At 37.8% G+C, this 19914-nt stretch overlaps 4 protein-coding genes and 1 long non-coding RNA gene across 5 annotated transcripts; 1 reads left to right on the top strand and 4 right to left on the bottom strand.

The window, feature by feature from the left end:
- Nucleotides 1-2060: 2060 nt before the first annotated feature.
- LOC103939195 (DEAD-box ATP-dependent RNA helicase 20-like) lies at nt 2061-6438 on the bottom strand. Its single transcript, XM_048569366.1, has 5 exons — nt 6210-6438; nt 3370-3605; nt 2883-3110; nt 2387-2433; nt 2061-2117 (listed from the first exon to the last, which is right to left on the bottom strand). The coding sequence occupies exons 1-5, from the start codon at nt 6257-6259 to the stop codon at nt 2061-2063; spliced, it is 618 nt and encodes a 205-aa protein (XP_048425323.1). The 5' UTR covers nt 6260-6438.
- A 640-nt stretch (nt 6439-7078) lies between these two features.
- Nucleotides 7079-8768, bottom strand: LOC125470436 (mediator of RNA polymerase II transcription subunit 15a-like). The gene is made up of 4 exons (XM_048569458.1): nt 8128-8768; nt 7966-8027; nt 7618-7692; nt 7079-7425 (listed from the first exon to the last, which is right to left on the bottom strand). The coding sequence occupies exons 1-4, from the start codon at nt 8207-8209 to the stop codon at nt 7249-7251; spliced, it is 396 nt and encodes a 131-aa protein (XP_048425415.1). The 5' UTR covers nt 8210-8768; the 3' UTR covers nt 7079-7248.
- LOC125470401 (mediator of RNA polymerase II transcription subunit 15a-like) lies at nt 8665-13038 on the bottom strand. The gene is made up of 9 exons (XM_048569365.1): nt 12982-13038; nt 12835-12896; nt 12612-12686; nt 12187-12415; nt 11789-11850; nt 10814-10888; nt 9568-10549; nt 8793-8936; nt 8665-8675 (listed from the first exon to the last, which is right to left on the bottom strand). Exons 3-9 carry the CDS (start codon nt 12675-12677, stop codon nt 8665-8667), a joined length of 1569 nt encoding a protein of 522 aa, XP_048425322.1. The 5' UTR covers nt 12678-12686; nt 12835-12896; nt 12982-13038.
- Nucleotides 13039-13228: 190 nt separating this feature from the next.
- On the bottom strand, nt 13229-14598 carry LOC125470400 (mediator of RNA polymerase II transcription subunit 15a-like). Its single transcript, XM_048569364.1, has 3 exons — nt 14246-14598; nt 13469-13580; nt 13229-13369 (listed from the first exon to the last, which is right to left on the bottom strand). Exons 1-3 carry the CDS (start codon nt 14449-14451, stop codon nt 13229-13231), a joined length of 459 nt encoding a protein of 152 aa, XP_048425321.1. The 5' UTR covers nt 14452-14598.
- A 1454-nt stretch (nt 14599-16052) lies between these two features.
- On the top strand, nt 16053-16614 carry LOC125470271. Its single transcript, XR_007252546.1, has 2 exons — nt 16053-16168; nt 16364-16614. It is a non-coding gene; the product is annotated as an uncharacterized LOC125470271 (long non-coding RNA).
- The last annotated feature ends 3300 nt before the right edge of the window (nt 16615-19914 follow it).

Genomic DNA, 19914 nt, shown 5'->3' with positions numbered 1-19914 from the left:
TGCTCTCCATGTATCACCAACAGGGAATGATAGTCGTGCTTGCTTGCCAAGCACACAACCTTCACATACTTGGTGTGTGGCTTCAATCTGGGGTAGACCACGAACCATTCCTTCATTTGACAGCAACTTTAGGCCATTGAAATGAAGATGGCCATACCGAAGATGCCATTTCCATGACCCATCTTCCATTACACTGATGTTGCAACTCCCAATCTTTGTGTTCAACTTCAACGGGAACATTCGATTTTTTGACATTTGAACACGTGCAATAAGCTTTCTTCTTGCATTCCTGAGAGTGAGAAACATATCCTCCATATGTATAACATACCTTTTCTGGAGCAGTTGACCAATGCTCAAAATGTTGCTCTTCATACCTGGTATGTAGTAGGTATCGGAGATGTATTCTTCTTTACCATCCTTCTGGATGATTTTGATCTTTCCTTTGCCTTCAACTGGCAACTTTGAGGAGTCACCAAGACTCACAGATCCATAAGGCCCATCTTTGAGTTCGGCAAAAAACTCTTTCTTTCCACACATGTGGTTGCTTGCACCAGAGTCTAAATACCAGACATCTTGTTGGCTACTGATATCATGGTATGCTAGTAAGACCGTAAGTTCTTCACCAGCATTTCCACTTGATTCTGCCATGTTGACATGCTCACCATTTTTATATGAACATTCATTTGCATAATGTCCATATTGCTTGCAACTATGACACTGGATATGCGCCTTTCCTCGAGTAGATCTCCACTCCTGAGACTGACCTAGATTTTGTGCATAGCCTCGACTTCTTCCTCGGGCTCGTCCTCGGCTACGGTTGGATGAACTCCCACGACGTGAGTTCCACTGCCCACGACCTTTATTTGGTTTGTCAATATTCAACTTTGACTCCAAAGCTTGCTCTAGCGTTGTGGGGCTTGCATTCTTCTGAATGCGTTGCTCGTGAACTATGAGGGATCCTAGTAGCTCCTCTGCGCTCATCGCCTCCAAATCCTTGGATTCCTCAATGGCAGTCACCACATGCTCAAACTTAGATGTAAGTGACCGGAGTATCTTCTCCACAACTCGTACTTCATCGAGTCTCTCGCCATTTCTCCTCATCTGATTTACTATCACAATGAGCCTTAGTGATAGTCGGAGATGCTTTCTCCTTCATTCATGTGAGCAGTTTCAAAATCTGCTCGAAGTGACTGTAATCTCACTTTCTTGACCCGATCTACTCCTTTGTAGATTGTACTGAGTGTGTCCCATACTTGCTTGCTCGTTGTTGCTTCTGCAACCTTCTCGAACATTGAATCTTTTAATCCTTGATAAAGAAGATACAACGCCTTCTGGTCTTTTTTTTCGTAAATCCTTGAGAGTGTTCCTTTGATCTGCAGTATATGTGGCTTCTTGCTCGGTAGTAGGTACAACATACCCATTATTGACAACTTCCCATAGCTTTTGTGATCCAAACAATGCTTTGAATTGGATGCACCATCTTTCATAATTTTCTTTCTTCAATGTGGGAACTTGGAGCTGCACTAAGTTGGATGTCATAACTGTTGCACCTGCCAGAATGGTATTCTGGCTCTGATACCAATTGTTGGTATTCACAAGAGTTTGCTAACTCAATACCAAAATAGATGTGGGTGATAAGTTTACAAACTCTATCACACCTCTCACTTTCACTCTCAATAAGATTGGACAAGGAAAGAAATAGAGAAATAGAGAAATAGAGAAAGGAGGGAAGCAACAAGTTTTGGTAAAACACTTGCACTTAGATATATGAAAAAAGAGTTTACAAACTCAATAGCTTACAAGCTGAAATTAAATGAATGGGAAATGGGATTCGGATGGGATGATCTAAAGCTTAGCAAGATGGCCTATTTATACAAAACAGAAATTAATAAACAATGCAACAACACATGCAATGAATGGGGTGTTTAACATCTTTACACCCTTTAAAACACATGCAGGAACTTTGGACAGTCTAGCACTCATATGCAGCTATCTTTCCAGCTTGCAATCAACACTCTTTCGGCTAATACATCACATGGCAGCACACTGCTGTCTTGTAATCAGCTTTCGGCTAACAGATGGAGGGAGCAATGATCTTTGTAGTTGCTGGAAACAACCTGGAAAGAAACTAACAGCTTGCTTTAACCATTAACAACCTGTTTTGATTTGATTTTCCAACAGTTATTTTATGGTACCATATGCAAATGCAAATGCAAATGTGTAGTCAACTATGTGTATTAATTAGAACAACAGTTGAAGCGCTGAGGTTGAATTTTGAGTTCTAATTGCAGACAAAAAAAGGGTAATAAACAGATGGTGCATGCCATTATCTAATGGTTTTATATGCAAATGCAAAGTTACGTAATGGTCTTATATTCACATATACCTCCTCCTGGTTAACCGCCCAGCGCCACGGTGCAGGTATGTAGGTTCCTGGAAGACATCAGTTCACATCCATATCATAACTCCAAAAAAGGAATGAATTCCAATAGTAGTTTATCTTGATAATCTGTTTCGTCGTCAATCATACCCAAATAAATAAATAATCGGAAGTCAAAGATTAACCATATGTATGCATCATACCCAAATAATAAGCCACCAAAAAAACCATCGTCAATACTTGGAGTACGTCAGCTAAACAAGTTTTAGGCTTATGGCGGCAAGAGAAATGATCAGATCAAATCTCAAAAATTTATATAATACCCCCAAAAATCACGTGAAAGCATCTAGTATACAGGGAGAAGGTAGGACACTACAAGGTGCTCTTTCATTAAAATAGACACCCAGCATTCCCTTCGAACGACCTGAACTGTCTATGTTTTGCGTGTGCATATGACAATGTGTGTACAACAATATTTACTCTAGCGTTTGTAGTTACTGACCTGGATATAGTACATCACGGCCCAGTTGTTCCAATTCAGAACTAACCTTCTGTCCAGCTTCCTTGAGTAAGACAATAAGTTCCTCTGCGAATACAGCATTAGCAGTTGTAAAGAACGTGAATACTGTTCCTTTTGCTGCAGCACTTCCAGCACGGTCAATGCGGTAAACATAATCATCAAGGGATCCTGGAAAGTCGTAATTGATAATATTTTTCACATCCTTCAGATCTGCAAATTAAGCATGAAACAAAATGATTAGAAACAAGGCTTCCGACCAATTCACAGGCTAAATGCATTCAACAAAAGCTTGCTACACCTGCACCCAGCCCAACAAAACCCTAGGTTACTAACAGGACATGGTTTTGAAAAAGGGGATGTCGACTAGTACAATAAACAAAGCCTTCAACTGTGAAGCGCAAGCAATAAAGAGTTCCTTTCAAGTCTTTCACAAACTGAAAAAAAAAAAAAAAAAAAAAAAAAAAGATACCTAGATCACGAGCAGCAACATCTGTTGCAATCATTATGGGGATCCTGCCAGCTTGAAACTCAGAGATAATCCGGGCCATTTCCGCTTGACCTTTGTTTTCATGAAGCGAGACTGCATGCTGACCGTCCCTATAAAGCTGCAGGGCAAACTGATCACGTTTTTCGCATCCTTCCTTTATATCCATGAATATCAGTATTCTGCTGCCATCCACTTTAAGACCTAGCAGCTCTACCAATCTGAAACGTTTGAAATAAATCACAAAACATATATAACCGCAAACAGACAGCCCAAGATCAACCATTAGAATGTCCCCTACTTGTTATATTTCTGATCTTCAGTAACGACGTAAACAGTTTGGTCGATCGGATATGTAGCTTTCAGAGGTGGAGAAACAATTGCAACCTGTTCAACATCCAAAGATTAATGTCAAACAATTATTGGGTATTGCACATTAAAAAATTACGCCAAGAGTGCTATTGCAATCACAAGATAGAACTAAAAGGACATTTTGTGACTACCAATTTCATCCAGAAAAAATAATTAAAAACAGCTAAGCGATGCAAAAAATAGTAAGATGTATTACATTGCATGCATTGTAAAGGAACCGGTTTGCCTGTTTATCAACCTCCCTTGACCAGCTAGTTCCCAACAATAATATTTGACGGTCTGGGTGAATCTGAATTCAACAAACTCATAGATAATTGACAATGACAATTTTCAACTGAACATAAACTTTGATATATAAACACACACGCACGTGTGTGAGCCGACCCCACTTACTGGGATAAGGCTTGGTTGATGTGTGTGTGTGAGAATAGCAACGCGGGTTTGAAGAATAAAGTAAGGGCAATATCTCGAACCTTAGAAACAATATCTTGTATTTGAGACCCAAACCCCATGTTTTGTTTTTCTAGCATCCAATCAGCGCCATCCAACACAAGATATGTGACCCTTCTGACGTTAGTATAACCATCCTCTAACGCAAAATGCAAGGTCCTAGGTGTGGCGATTAGAATCCCACCTCCTGAGCCAAAATATTAATTAAAATAAAAAAGAAGAATAAATATACATATACTCAAACAAGAAGTCTCCTTTAAAATCACCACCTACAAAAAATTACATGTTACCATAAACAAGGCCTATAACAGAATATCAAGTAGATACTATCTGATACATGATATTCCATCGCAGTAGCACAATAATAACAATAGACAGTAAAATGTAGTTTGCCACCACCACTTACTACTTTTTTTAGGAGAAGACAGTTTCCAGCTTAATAAGACTTTAATGTTGGAAGCTGCACAAAATTTAGCATACTCTTGTTGGATTTCTTCACCGAGTCGCTCCGTTGGAGCTAAAATCAATACTCTTAGGCCATCTCCATCACAAGCTGAAGGAAAGTTATAAAATGGAAAAAACTTATTGCCTATGATCAATATAACACAAATATATATGATTAAAAGAGCTAGGATTTGATTATCTTAAGGATAACTAACATATATAAACTCACATAGTTTTGGCTGGGAGTTTATATGGACAATTGCAGGCATTACATACGCCAGCTTCTTCCCGGATCCTGGTTGAGCAATACCAATGAGGTCACGGCCCTCCAAAGCCATTGGCCATACTTGAGCTTGAATTGGTGTAGGCCTAGCAAATCCAGCTTTTGAAAATTGTTGCATAACATTTTCTGTGATGGTCAAGGGAAATTATCAATTCAATAGATATAGGTATACATTCAAGTGGAAATATATATACATATATATATATATATGTATATATATTTGTTATATTTTATTACATAACAAGTTAACTTGTTTAAAACAAGAAAGAAACTAGAAAGTAGGTACCTGGAAACCGAGTGTCATCGAAAGTCCTGATGGGGTTCGGAATATCACCACAGCCTTCAACAGTGATTCCCCTCCGTTGCCTATACTCCTCGACCGTATAAGAGGTATCGTCAGTATTTGAGTGCTGCGTTTCAGGCATGCTGCCTTGGGGCGTATAAGAGGTGACATCAGTATTGAGGTCCTGCGTTTCAGACGTGCTGCCGAGAGCATTATGCTCCTCGACTTTGCCTACGGCGTCAGCGGTGCCATCAGTAGTAATTTCCCTCTTGAGGTCCTGCGTTTCAGACCGGAGGTCCTGCTTTTCAGACGGGCCTTTAGCAGTTATTTTCCTCCGCTTCCTCCTGTACTCGTTGACGTCGCCGGCCGTATATGAGATGCCTCGAGCAGCATCAGCTCCTTAATGCTGTGCTAACCGTTCCGAGCGACGAAATCCGCCCATAGCACCACCACCAGAAACAAACAACACAAAATCATTCAAGTTTTCCAATCACCTCCCGGCTCCAACCAACTGAAACAAACAACACAAAATTATTCAAGTTTTCCAATCACCTCTCGGCCGGGTAACTACTAACAGCTAACAAATTTTAGCAAGTTTAGGGGGGTATTCAATTGAGAGACTTATAAATCCATGAGTTTTTAGAGTTTAATTGATTTGTAGATATTTCATATAAAATTTTGATTTAATTCCTTCGATTTGTGGATGCTTAAAATAAACTATGAAATATTTCTAATTCTCTTTACTTCCTCAACTTTATCAAATTTTTTAAAATCAACTTCTAATTGAATACAATTGAAATGTTATAAATTTCTTTAAAATACTAATTGAATATACCCGAATTTCTAAAAATTTTAATAAATTATCTTAAAATTCTAATTGAATACATCTTGAATTTCAGAGAATCAATTAAAATCCTGATTGAATACCCTAAATTCATTAAAAGAATTAAAAAATACACCCTAATTCGTACCCAGAGAGAGAAAGTGAGTTACCTTCTTGTCCGACAACGGTGAGAACTGGGGTCATCGAAGCGCTTTGCCATATTCGAAATCCCAAAGCCTGAAAATCCCAAAGCTTTGGAGGAAAGTCGCGTAGAGAATTCCTAGGCCCGGCTATCTTATTAAATATACTAATACAAATCCTTTTTACAAAAGGTCTAGATAAATCCCTTAACATAAACTAGGAAACAATCTCCTACTCTAATATGGAGAATCTGCTAGTTTACTAATCTTCTAGTCATATTGATCACTTTTTGCTCAAAATAGATTCCTAAGTCCTACATAAAAGTGAAGTTAAAAGAATCAAAATTTTTACAAAATGCATGTGGTCCAATATCTTAGTGGATAGGGCGTTAGTTTTCATTCATGCGTCCCGCTTTCGAGACTCTCCCTTCCATAAATTACTGTAATGGTTTTGAATTCTCATCCTTCCCTTAACTCTTTACTTGTTCTCAAGAAAAAAAAAACAAAAACTAACAAACTAAAGACTTAACTAGAATTTGACCAAGACAAATTCTCACTTTAGGTCGCAAGCCATAGAAAAAGTTTAAATATTAGAACATGTATACCTTGCCATGTAAACCTACATGGCAAGCAACTTACAACAAGGCATTTGAGTCATTGGGCCGCTTGACCAGTGGCGGTTTGTTTTTGATTGAGCGGTAATGCACATTACCCTACACTCTTGATACGCCAACGTAGCAATCTAATCGAATAACGCGACACCATATGTTTTAGTTTTGCAACATGACATTACATAATTCATCCGAAATATGCTACGGTAGTATACCGGAGTTGTAGCTCTCTATGAATCATAGACTATGATTTTACGAAGGATAGGGCATCAAGAAAATAACATAACGCATATAATTGTGATGAATAATTAATTAAGAAAACTCTCAAGTTTAAACCTCACAGTATATCCATACAAAACTTCCAAACCATCCAAACAGAAGCTACGACTCAACTTCCCAGCCTTGCGTACATGATACATGGCATTTGGATAATACGCAAGACCACGCTATAGAAAAGTTTAATTGGGATTGGTCTGCTGTGCTATTGAAAGCCCAGAAAAAGAGGACACAACTTTACCAGGTGACATACTACATTCGGAACTCTCTAAGACTGATATGAGACGCTCCAACATGGTCTTCGACAGTTTCAGCTTCTCAGTCTGCTCCGAGTTTGGTTTTTCCGGAAGAGAATCGTGCTGTCAAAGAGAAAGAATAACGGATAACAAGTAGCAAGATAATTTTACTGGCATTGTTGGTGGATTAACAATACCATTTATTCAGTTTAAGGGATATATCCTAAACCATATCTATAAGCTTGAAGGGAATGTTACTTAAGTAATAGTTGAGCAACAAGTTTTATGAGGGATTAACATGAAGTAATTACATACCTGCTGAATTTGGGTAGCAATTTTCTGATACATTTCACGTAGGTCGGATAAGTACATTGCTGTCATGACTTCGATCTGCAAATGAAAATCCGCAATACAAAGATGATTAGAAAGAACATTGTTGCAGCTGCATAGCCACTCGTGCATCCAATTACAGTTTTTCATTTTAATGCTTCAAATTTCATGAAAAAATGCCAACAGAAAAGAGATCATGCATACAACCACACATGAATTCAGAATGGGTGAAATCATGTGTACATAATGAAGCAAGATTTTACATTAACTTCCCAACCGATGGTTGCTAGCTTAAAACCACGATTGAATGGAGATCAAACAAGGACATCTTACCTTTTTATAGACCTCCTCTGGCACATCACCCTCAGTTGCATCTCCGGTCTTCGCTGTGGAATCTAGAGATGCCACAAATTAGAAACATTTGATAAATAAAAATGGAAAACTATATTTCCCTAAACAGTTAAACATGTAGCTAAAAACAATTATGAAGAATACCCGATTGCTTTAAATCTGAATTTTTCTGCAGGCTAGTCATATTGTTTTGTTGCATCGTCGGCAGAGGACCTTGAAACTGCATTGACTGCAGCCCAGCTAAAGAATGTTGTGCCCTGGCCCGTTCGTTAGTGCGGAACCGAGATTCAGATTACAACCTCACCAAAAATCACACACAGTTGAACAAAATAAAGTACAAGAAATAAAGACACAGAGAAATTTACGAGGTTCGGCAAAAACATGCCTACGTCCTCGGAGAGATATTGCTCTTCACTATGAGAAAAACAGTACAAGTTACACATGAGTTAAATCAACATAACCCAATCCCATATCCCTTGTACACCCACTCACAGAATTTTCCCAAGAGCCTCACTCTACCCCAAGAGTTCTTTCACAAGAGATCTTTCACTCTAGCTCTCTTGATTTCTCTCACCCGTGCCCATGGTAGAGCCAAATGCTCTCACCATCTCTTTGGATGCTTTACATCTCTACATCCCGTGCCCTAGTTTTGCCAAATGCTCTCACCATTTTATGCTTTTCTTAATCCAAGCCTTCTCCCACCCGAAAGCCACAAAACATTGCTTTGAAAAAGCCACAAAACATGGCTTTGAAAAAGCCACAAAACATTGCTTTGAAAAAGCCACAAAACATGGCACTAATTTGGCCACTATCCAACAAAGAAGACACTGAAAACTTCTGCAAGTTAGTCATATCGCTTTGCTGCATCATGGCCATAGGACCTTGAAACTGCATTGACTGCAACTGCACTGGGTTCAACTGATTTGCAGAATGCAATCGAGCAATTCGAGATGCTACAAAATAAAATATACAGACATACACATCAAATTTCAATATTTGCATACAAGATTGCACGAAACTTGATATTGAGCATTATAGATGAAAAAAAAGCATATGATGCAGATTAGATAAAGAAACATGGAAAACTATCATATGACCAAACGGTAGATAAAAGATATAAACATCTATCCAAATAACATGAGAAATTTGAGAACAAACTAGAAGCTACACAAGCAAAAGTGGGACGAGAACGCTTGAAGTGAACGACAACAAAACGCTTGAAGTAGCTTAATAATAGGGCTCCGCTGAGAATGCCTTATCTACAAACCAACTGAAGAAAACTAAAAGAATTAAGAGCCATTTTTTATACAATCCAAAGAAACGAAAGACAGCTCAGATAAGATTTTGCTCCCAAATTGGCATGATACCAACCTAATCATTCTGCTAACTAATTTGAATGCAGATCCGTGTAGTTTAATACCAAAAGTCCCATTTGGAGAAGATAACATTCCAAAGTTGGACTACTTTCCAAAGGGTCTACAACCATACGTACGTCAGACAGGCGCATGTAAGAAATGAACAAAAAGGCCAGCGTTGGAAATGGCATAACTGAAAAGAAAAGGTTAGGGAAAAGTGGAAACATACTTGATAGTGCCTCATTTAGGGATCTTTGAGATTGAGATAACGGCATTGCCTGATCCATTGCAAATTGTGACGGACGCATGGATTTTGATACCTGAAATGGTGCTTGAAGTGTTTCCTGCCTATCTCGTTTTAAGCCCGCAGACACCAGGTTGCTCTGCAACATTGTTGTCAGAGGGTGCTGGTTCATTTGATTTTTAAGATGCATGCGAGTAATATGAGAGTGTGACTGCTGCTGTTGCTGCCGTAGTACCTTCTGTATCAATTGGTGCTGCATTTGCTGTTGATACTGTTGCTTCAGTTGATTCTGAAGCTTTTGCTGTTTCTGCTGTTCTATTTGCTGGTGTTGAAGCATACCAGAATTTGACTGAGGGGAGTTAATATTTGACTGTAGCTTACAAAACCCACTCGGTGATGACATGGCATTCATGTTCACTTGTTGGGAAACATTGACAGGAGTTTGCTGGATAGATCCCAACAGAACTTGCTGCAAAGCGTTCAGTGCATTTCCCTGTCCTGGATCCAACTTTGTACTCGGCTGCAATGGATTCATCATGTTCTGCTGTGCTGTTGAACTTGAAACCCCAGAAATAGAAGACAATGAATTTTCCTGCAAGTTTGTCATATTATTGTTCTGCTTCATTGTTGGCACAGGACCTTGTAAATTCATTGTTTGCGACTGCGGGTTCATTTGATTTTCATGAGACTGCACTTGAGTAATTTGAGATTGAGGCTGCAGCATGGAGTAGTGCATATGTGGTGAGGGGAGCTGCTCTTGTTGCAGAGGAGGAACTTCCGTCCTCGGTCTATTTATATTAATAAATTTCACCATCTGCTTCTCATATAAACCCAACTTGCCGTTCAAACCAGGTAAAATCCTATTCTTGGAAATCTGTAAGACTGATATGAGGCGCTCCAACATGGTTTTGAACATTTTTAGCTTCTCAAGCTGCTCCGGCTTTGGTGGTTGTGGAAGAGAATCGGGCTGGCAAATAGAAAGAACAGACATCAGTAAGATAAAGAACGACAATATAAGGAGTAACAAGACTTCGTTGCGAAATGTTATCAGCACTAGTGGTGAAGTAACACTCCCATGTAGACAGTCTACATGGGTACAATAATTAAAAGGAAAATCCAGGTGGCATCTATCAAAGAACACCACCGCAATAACCTAGCATGGAAAGCCCGCTTGTGGTAAAAGTTCAAGCAACAAATTATGAGAGAAGAAAATATTGAATTGATTACTTACCTGCTGAAGTTGAGTAGCATATTTCTGATAAATTTCACTTAGTTCGGTTAAGTACATTTCCTTCATGACTTTGATCTGCAAATGAAAGTCATAAATACGAAGATGATTAGAAAGAACATTGTTGCAGCTATATGCTTGTCGACACCATCACATCATCAATGCCAACGGAAAAGAGCCCCATGCATGCAACCATGAATTCAGACAGCATGACAAAGCAGCCCCACAAGGAATCTTAGCTAGTATGTTTTTCTTCAATCCGGCCATTAAATTGGTTGAAATGGTTCGAATACGTGAACTAAAGACTTACAGTTGCTCCAGATGTGACTATGAGACGAATGCTCAAGGCAAAGGGAGTAGAGGAAAACCTAGGAAAACTTGGAAAGAGACTTTAAGAAAGGAAATGAAGTATTTGAACCTAATGGAAGATTTGACGCAAAACAGAGCGCATTGGTATTCTAAGATTATACAACCCATGCAACGTGAGATAAGACTGGTTGTTGTTGTTGTAGCTCTATCCCCACCCCCACGCCTAATAATTTGTATTTTTATATTAAATTGTTGTATGTGAAGGGCTGAGATTATCTCTGGAGCTTTGACTCGAGAGCCGATGGATCCATTAATCCTGGCCATTAAATTCAATCCGGCGGCCATGATACCAAAGGGGCAAGGTGCAGGGGATGGAAGATGAAGGAGGGGATGGTGTGGGATGACCAGAGGGGAAAGGGTGCAGGCGGTGGAAGAAGGAGGAGAAGGGGATGGGTGTTGGCGGTGGGAGAGGGAGGAAGGAGGAGGGGATGGGGGTGGGATAACGGCAGTCTGAGAAAGAGCCCAATTTGACCGTCGAACTCCTTGTCGGTGGTGCTGGAAACCTTCGCAGGCGAGAAGGGGAGAGATTTCTGGGATGTGAAAAGAGTGTTGTGCATTTCTGACCGTAAGTGAAAGCCATCGAATGGACAAGAAGTTAGTACATCTTACTTTTTGATAGACCTCCTCTTTCGAAGCACTCCCGTTTGCATGTCCGGTCTGGTCTCGGCAATCTAGGGAAGCCACAAATTATACAGAGAGATGTGTCAATGTTTGCACCTAAAAAGAAATTTGAACAAGAGACGAAAAAACTAAGCATTGCATACAGAACATTGAGAAAAAAAAATTGGAAAACTATCCTTCCCAAAACAGTTGAAAATGTATTTCTCGTAACACAAAATAATATTATAAATATACACACACACACACACACACATATATATGTCCAGACATCATAAGCAATCTAAGAACAGAAGCTTCATGAGCCAAAGGACCATGCATGCACTGTTTTGAAGATAATGCATCCATGGGCAACGACATTTAGTAAACATGCTGCATGGAGTGCATACGAGGTCGCGAGAGCTGCCCTTGTTGCAGAGGAGGACCTTGCTTCCTCGGTGTATTTGTATCAATAAAATTTATTATCTGATTCTCGTATGAACCCAACTTGTCTTTCAAACCAGGTGAAATGCTACTCTTGGTAATATGTAAAACTGATATGAGGCGCTCCAATATGTTTTTGAACATTTTTAGCTTCTCAAGCCGCTCTGACTTTGGTTGTTGTGGAAGAGAATCGTGCTGGAAAACAGAAAGAAGAAGAGGCATAAGTAAGCAAAAGAAAAGCAATATAAGAAGAAATTAAAACGGCAATCCGTCATTACAAGGGATCTAGCGTGAACCATCCCCACGACAACCTTGAACGGAAAGAATGCTTAATTTGTAAAAGTAAAGCAACAAATTATGAGGGGAAAAAAAAAATTAAGTGGTTACACACCGGTTGAAGTTTAGTAGCAATCTTCCAATACATTTCACTTAGCTCAGGTAAGTACATCTCCTTCATGGCTTTGATCTTCATATCAAATTCAGAATGCCAAAGATGATTAGAAACAAATACACGTTTCCAAAGACCATAGTATAGTTTGTTTCTTACTATCTCATGTCTTCTATTAATTTGTTTCTAACCCTAGCCATTTAGTCCGCATGGCAAAGTGGCTTACCTTTTGATAGACCTCTTCTTGCCAATCACCCTCATTTGCAAGTCTTGCTTGGGCTGGGGAATCTAGGATTGGTACAAGTTATGCAAAAATATTTTATACAATCATACAAATTTGTCTGATAAGGGTAGTAATGGAGGAAAGCTTTACCTTCCGAACATTGCTCAAGCAGAATAAAAACCTCTGCAAAAACATGAAATGTTTTCTTTTATTTCCCTCATTCGATAATTGAACACTAGTTCAGCCTCTTGCACAAACCATATAAACTAAAATTGATCCTAGAATTTCACACCTATTTAATCATAAAAAAAAAAATTAACTGCCGGTGTAGATATTAAAAATCAATCTCTTTCAGGTAGTTGATCATTAAGAAGAACAACATTTTTAAAATTCAAATTCATTTTCTCTCCATGTCAAAAAGCATGTTGCAGAAGTTTCTATTACCCGCAGGAGTTGGTTGTAATGAATTATCCACTGTGTTCTGAATCATGGTATCCACTTTAAGCATCCTTAGAGAAACTTTTTGTAGATACTCCCACTATGAAGAGAAATAATGCATTGCTATTCATATAGCAAACAGAGTTGAAACACAAACTAGTAAGTTATGTATGTAATAACATTTGTCATAGATAAATACCTGGCTTGTGGAAGAAGTATAAATATTTTCCTCAAACGTCACGGCCATTTTCAAGAGTTCTTGCAATTCCTCGTGACCAGATACAGAAGGATGACTCTTCAATGTATCAAATCTTTACATGTAACACATTTAACAAAAATTATTGACTATCATTAAAGCATGGAATTAACAAGTACATAAGCGAATTCATAATGAACAAATCCAATCATTTCTGTATAAACCCTGACACGCCCCAATCCCGATGTCCAAAAAAGGATGTATGGGATTCTTAGCCCACGTAGTCACATGGGTGAACCTTCTTTGTGTGCTGAACATGTCATGCATTATTTCACATGTTCTCGGCATTCTCATTCATTAAATGGCTTGCGTCACCCTCAGATGTCAACTAGTACGTGGCCATCCCGATGTCTGGGACATCGGGATCGGGACGTGTCAAACCCGCCTAAAGGTATGCACACAGATTTTTGTGTAAGTAAACGAATATCATCTTCTAGCGATCATACGTCTGAAACTGTACTTTTAATTTATGCCTATATAATTGAACTCAGCGCTGTAAAGGGGAATCAAACCTAGGGCTCGGGTGCTGTGGTAAAGGCTCTTAACCGCTTAAGCTACAAACCCTTTGCGTTCTTGCATGCTTAATGTTATGATTGCCCTTTTATAACAAACATGATAACAAGTACAAAATCATCTATAAATTAAAAGCTACTGCAAGAGAAAAGCATGAATCTATGATTCCTAGGGTTTTATTTTTCTTTCTTTCTTAAACATACTCACATCTTGTAGGTAATCTCTTGTCGTGAATTTGGAAGAGATTGACTCCTCCAGTCGCCACTGTCCATCGAGAGTTTTTCAAGTTGAGAAATCAAGTCGTCGTCTATTGTGGGTTCTCCATCGTCTGTGTCGGTTGAGGGTTCGCCTCCACCTTGAGGAGGCCGAGGCGTCACGTTATCGGAATACATCAATTCTGACCAGATATGCATGGCCCAATCTAAAGAGAATGGAGACCAAAAATTAACGATCAATCAAACCTAGAAATTTGATCCAAAAAAATGCGGAAAGAAGTTTCTTTTTTGTTCAAAAAAATGTGGAAAGAGTTGCGCTCATGAGAGAGGGAGAGAAAGAGAGAGATAAGTGTCAATTTATAAGGAGACCATCAAACATGCAAGAATGAACGTCAGCTCATAGGAGATACCTTATTTATGGGTGGTGTTATAGGTAATACTCCTCATCAAACAATCCGGATCCTTGAAATTTGATCCAACGGCTAAAGTTATTATAACTTTTAAAGTGGGCCTGTGTTTTTAGCCGTTTGATCAAATTTCAAGGGTCCGGATTATTTGATGAAGAGGATTAGGTTGAAGGGATCCGGAGAGGATCCCTTTCCGGTGTTACATACACCAAATTCATGCTTTAGATTTGTGCACGAACTGGTGTGGCATATTCTACACCATATAAATTTTTATTATAATTTTTAATTAAATTTCAACCTGAATGAAAGTACAAAAATTTAATACAAATTTGATTGGTGACACATCATTTAATACACAAATTCTGGTGCAAAATTTTGATGTGTCTATCAGCAAGGTTTAGAATTTTGCGATCTCAACCCAAGGCCTTTTGAAATTCTCTTTTGCCACAAGACATAGTTTAAAAAAAATATTTGCTACATGTTTAAAAAATAAATCACTCATCCACTAAGTCATTATCACGCGGTAAATTAGTATTCTTGTTATTTCTCTAACAAGCTTTATCAAAGTCATATACTCCCAGAGTTTGGGATCATCATCTGTTTCCCAACATTTATAGGACATTTATTCTTCGAGACTACCAAAATTTCTAATGATTAATCTTATTTACAATGTATAATAACTTAATGATGTGATTGTGTAGTGTAAATTGAGCATGTGGATGGACTATTCAGTGTAGAGGTTTAGAAGTTCAGTGATTTTTAGCATAGGCGGATATAGGTCAAGTCGAATCTAGTAAGCCAACAAACTGTCATATCATGTTCTTTTTCTCGCATGGCGCAAGAGTTTTGCAGACGAAAATTTGGTTGCCTTTAGATTAATCCATCTTGAAGATGCTTGAGAATAATGCTTACAGATACCATTAAATTAATAATATTATTTAAAGAATTATATTTAAAGAATCCTCGGTTGGATGCGATTATACTTCCTCGTTTAAGGGAACTTATCTTCAATAAGGAAAATTTAAAGATAATAATTAGTTACTAATTTCACTTTTAGTTCTCTTGCCGTATCTCCCTTTCCATGAGCAGAGGCAGTTGGAGAAATCTGGGCAGCAGCTATTGGTGGTTGAATTATTCGTGGAATGTAGACGTTGCCAATTTTATGAGAGCATTCTCGTCAGTTGTATGTAAAGTTTATCTATCAGTTCCATAATTTTCTGAATTATTTCTGTCATCCAAGTTTTAAAATATCAAAAACAATACCAGTTACAAATTTATAATTCATCTTATAATCCGTGGCATATTAGTAACATCGAAACAAAATAAAGGACGGTTATGTGATTACAAAAAGAGGTAGCACAGTTGTTTACGAATTTCAGTCACGGACCTAATAAAAAAACAGTTTAAGTCAACCTCTTGTTCCATCGGGTCTTCGTATACCTCTCTCCTTAGGATCTGCACTGGAACCCTTTCCTCAAGTAATCTCTATCACGCATCTCCTGATCAAGGTAACTTCACCAAACTTTGTTTAAGTTTATATATTTATTGGATTATTTTCTCTTACCCAATTCAATAAAACGGTCATCCAGTTCTCAGGTTGACTTGTTATTTTCATAGCTAGCAACTCATAATTTCAGATTCTGGGTCTTCTTAGATTTTGTTTTTTCAATTCAAATTTGTTTTGTTTCATGATGATTGGTCAGTTTTGATGGATACCAATGATGAGAGAGCTCCTCTAGGGGGAGAACCTTCAACGGGCGCTGGTGATTGGAGGACCCAATTGCAGCTAGATTCACGACGCAGAATTGTCTACAAGATGCAAGTATAGTTTGAAGTAGAATGAAAATCTAGAAATCATGGACCTCAGTGAATGAAGAAAAATTTACCAATGTAATATTCTCTTTTACATTTTTTGAAAAATATGAGAAATAGGATGAAGGAGACTTTAACGAAAGATATGGAGTACTTGGAACTAACCGTAGACATGGAGCAAAACCGAGCGCATTAGTATTCTAGGATTTTTATAGCCAACCCAACTTAATGAAATAAGTTTTGGTTGTATGTGTACAAGAAACAAAATCAGTTACAAAAATTTTAATTAAAAAAAAAAAAAGAGAAACATTGAAAATACAATAAAATGGGTTCTTAATCGTGTTATATATTGTTTATTGTCTATTTAGTGCTTGCAATTCTGTTATTTGTTAGAAATGCACTAACAAGTTTTATTTCTGCATATTTCCCGATATTTTTACTATTTAATTGAATGTTGCGTTTATTTTGTTAAGAAACTTTACCTCAATGCTTTAATCATGGTAAAAAACTTATTGATTATGTTTCATATAAAGAACTGAAATGTTAAAGAGGCACCTTCCATACTTGAGGTCGAGGACATTGCTGCAAGGTTTGAGGAGAAACTATATGCTGCAGCCTCAAGTCAGGTACTTCCATTACTCTGGGGTTCTAATTTTTCATGTGTAATTTCTTACACATCTGTTTATTTTTTCAACTTTTTATGTGTATGCTGGATGCTGGGATGAATTGTAACCTAAGTTGTTTGGATCTCTTTTTCCAATCGGATTCAACAACAACAACAAAGCTTTTTCCCACTAAATGGGGTCAGCTATATGAATCCTAGAACGCCATTGCGCAGGCTATATGAATCCTAGAACACCATTGCGCTCGATTCTGTGTCACATCTTCCGTTAGGTCCAAGTACTCTAAGTCTTTTCTTAGAGTCTCTTCCAAAGTCTTCCTAGGTCTTCCTCTACCCCTTCGGCCTTGAACCTCTATCCCGTAATCGCATCTTCTAACCAGAGCGTCAGTAGGCTTTCGTTTCATATGTCCAAACCACCGTAACCGATTTTCTCTTATCTTTCCTTCAATTTCGGCTACTCCTACTTTACCTCGGATATCCTCATTCCTAATCTTATCATTTCTCATGTGCCCACACATCCATCGAAGCATTTTCATCGCTGCTACACTCATTTTATGTACATGTTGATGCTTCATCGCCCAACATTCCGTGCCATACAACATTGCTGACCTTATTGCCGTCCTATAAAATTTTCCCTTAAGCTTCAGTGGCATACGACGGTCACACAACACGCTAGATGCACTCTTCCACTTCATCCATCTAGCTTGTATTTTATGATTGAGGTCTTCATCCAACTGTCCGTTCTTTTGCAAGATAGATAATAAATAGCGAAAGATGTCGTTTTTTAGTACTTCCTGATCTCCAGTCGGATTATCTTCGGAAAATTTCTCTAAAGATGCTCATCCTTGAGATCAAGTCTCATGCCACAATACCCCTCTCCAACTTGAAACGGCATCGTGTCCTTGCTTGATTTTGAAGTTTGATTGTACCTAAGTTTTAAATATTTAGACTGAGATAATGACTTAGATAGAGCAAAATGCGGCAAAGCAAATGCTTGCTTGATTTTCTTACAAGCTTTATCATGAAAGTCATATCATCATCTGTTTCCGTACATTTATTCTCGAAGGGTACCAAAATTTCTAATGATTAATCTTAATCACAATGCATAATAACTGTGAGAATATATTTATTTACTCTGAAAATTTTCCGTAATTATTGCATGTATTAAGTCAATACAAAGCAGCTGGTGGAACCTATTTACTTAGAACATAGTTAATGTCATTGCCCTGTTCATTGAAAAGTGCTTTTAAAATGATTGAAAACGGTTTTTGTGAAATTATTTTCATCACACCAAGACCCTTATATGAATTTGGATTAAAATTTCATTGGCTACAACTTATCTTTGTGGAAGTTAGAGATATGTCCCACAAACTTTGTCAACAAAAATATACACAAACAAAACTATTTGCAAACTTTTAATGAAAAACTAGATACAAACAATAAGTAGTCGTACATATATTATCTCTTTAGTGTTCATCTAGGTCCATTTTAGTTATAAAAAAAAAAAAAAAAAACTAGAGGGTTTTTGGATGAGGTGCAGAGAGAAGAAGATGGCGAGGCGGATTGACACTCAAAGGTCGAGCTCTGAGTCTCCAACAGTGGCGAGGTCTAGGGTTTTTTGCAGAGAGGTAAAGGGGAAATGTGGGGGTTCCACTGCGTAGTTGAGAGAGAGAGAGTTCGAGAACAAAGCATGCATGAACGCGGAAGCGAGTGGAGTTGGTAAACGGAGCAAGCACTCAAAAGGGTATCTTCGTCAGTGGCATAAATGAAATAAAAAAAAATAAGCGAGGACAAATTTGAAAAAACATTGTGGTTATGAACAATATTTCAGTGTAAAATGAATTTTATTAGTATTTACTAGCAGAGAGCACACACCTTATGTGTTTGAACAATTTATCTTAACAAGTGCATATTTTTTTTAATATTACATAATTACTGTTTTTTCCTCCTTATGCAAATATTGTGTATCAAAAGTGAGAGTAAAATTGGAAAAATAAGTATAAAAAGAGGGTAAAATAGGAAACATAGGGATATGGTTGTCATTTTGTCAAAAGGTACAAAATTACTATTTTGCCTTCCTTTTGTCAATAGTATAGTATGCATAAAAAATGAGGGCAAAATAGAAAAAAAATAACAAAAAGTTGACAATGAGGGTTCTTTTAATAATAGTATAAATTAAATTTATAATCGATTCTATCTGCGCACTTTTGCTAACCTAAATAGAAGAGTCAATAGATAAACCATGGGTGACTAACTTTCTATGATCGACTACCCTATATATATATATATATATATATATGAAGGTGAATCATGTATATACGAACTCCATGTGTTCATTTCTCTATCACATTACTTTCAATGCCAACAGATGGGTAATTTTGCAACGTAGCTGATCTTAAAATAGTAACAAAACCGTATAGTTTGACGTAAAAAATAAGCTTAATCATTTATTTAATCACGTAATCTCTCATTTCTCAAAGTGTAATAGACATGCACCTACGTAAGAAAGTGGAACAAAATCGCCACCCGTGGCGCCCATAAAGATAAAGTTATAAACTTTGAAACTTGAAGAAAGGGACTGGGGGAGTTATGTGTGCAACTAAATCCAAAAAGTTGAAAGTTCAAGTATGCTTACATCTTAAAGCCAAATATGTTTAGCACGTTGCCACACATTACTTGATAAGGCAGTCAAATTTTAGTCAATTACGAAATACCAAGCTCGATTCTAAAATATGACACACCTTGCAGTAGTATTTGACGGTTTTTAGTAGTTATCGTTTTATTAACTTAGAGACAAACATACATAGCGACCGCGGGGTG

Source organism: the organism of the source record quoted next, unplaced genomic scaffold, assembly GCF_019419815.1.
Source record: "Pyrus x bretschneideri cultivar Hongxiangsu unplaced genomic scaffold, Pyrus_bretschneideri_v1 Contig5, whole genome shotgun sequence".
Taxonomy (NCBI): Eukaryota; Viridiplantae; Streptophyta; class Magnoliopsida; order Rosales; family Rosaceae; genus Pyrus; species Pyrus x bretschneideri.
Note: the sequence above shows the minus strand (reverse complement) of the source record. Positions and strands in the feature narration are given on the sequence as shown.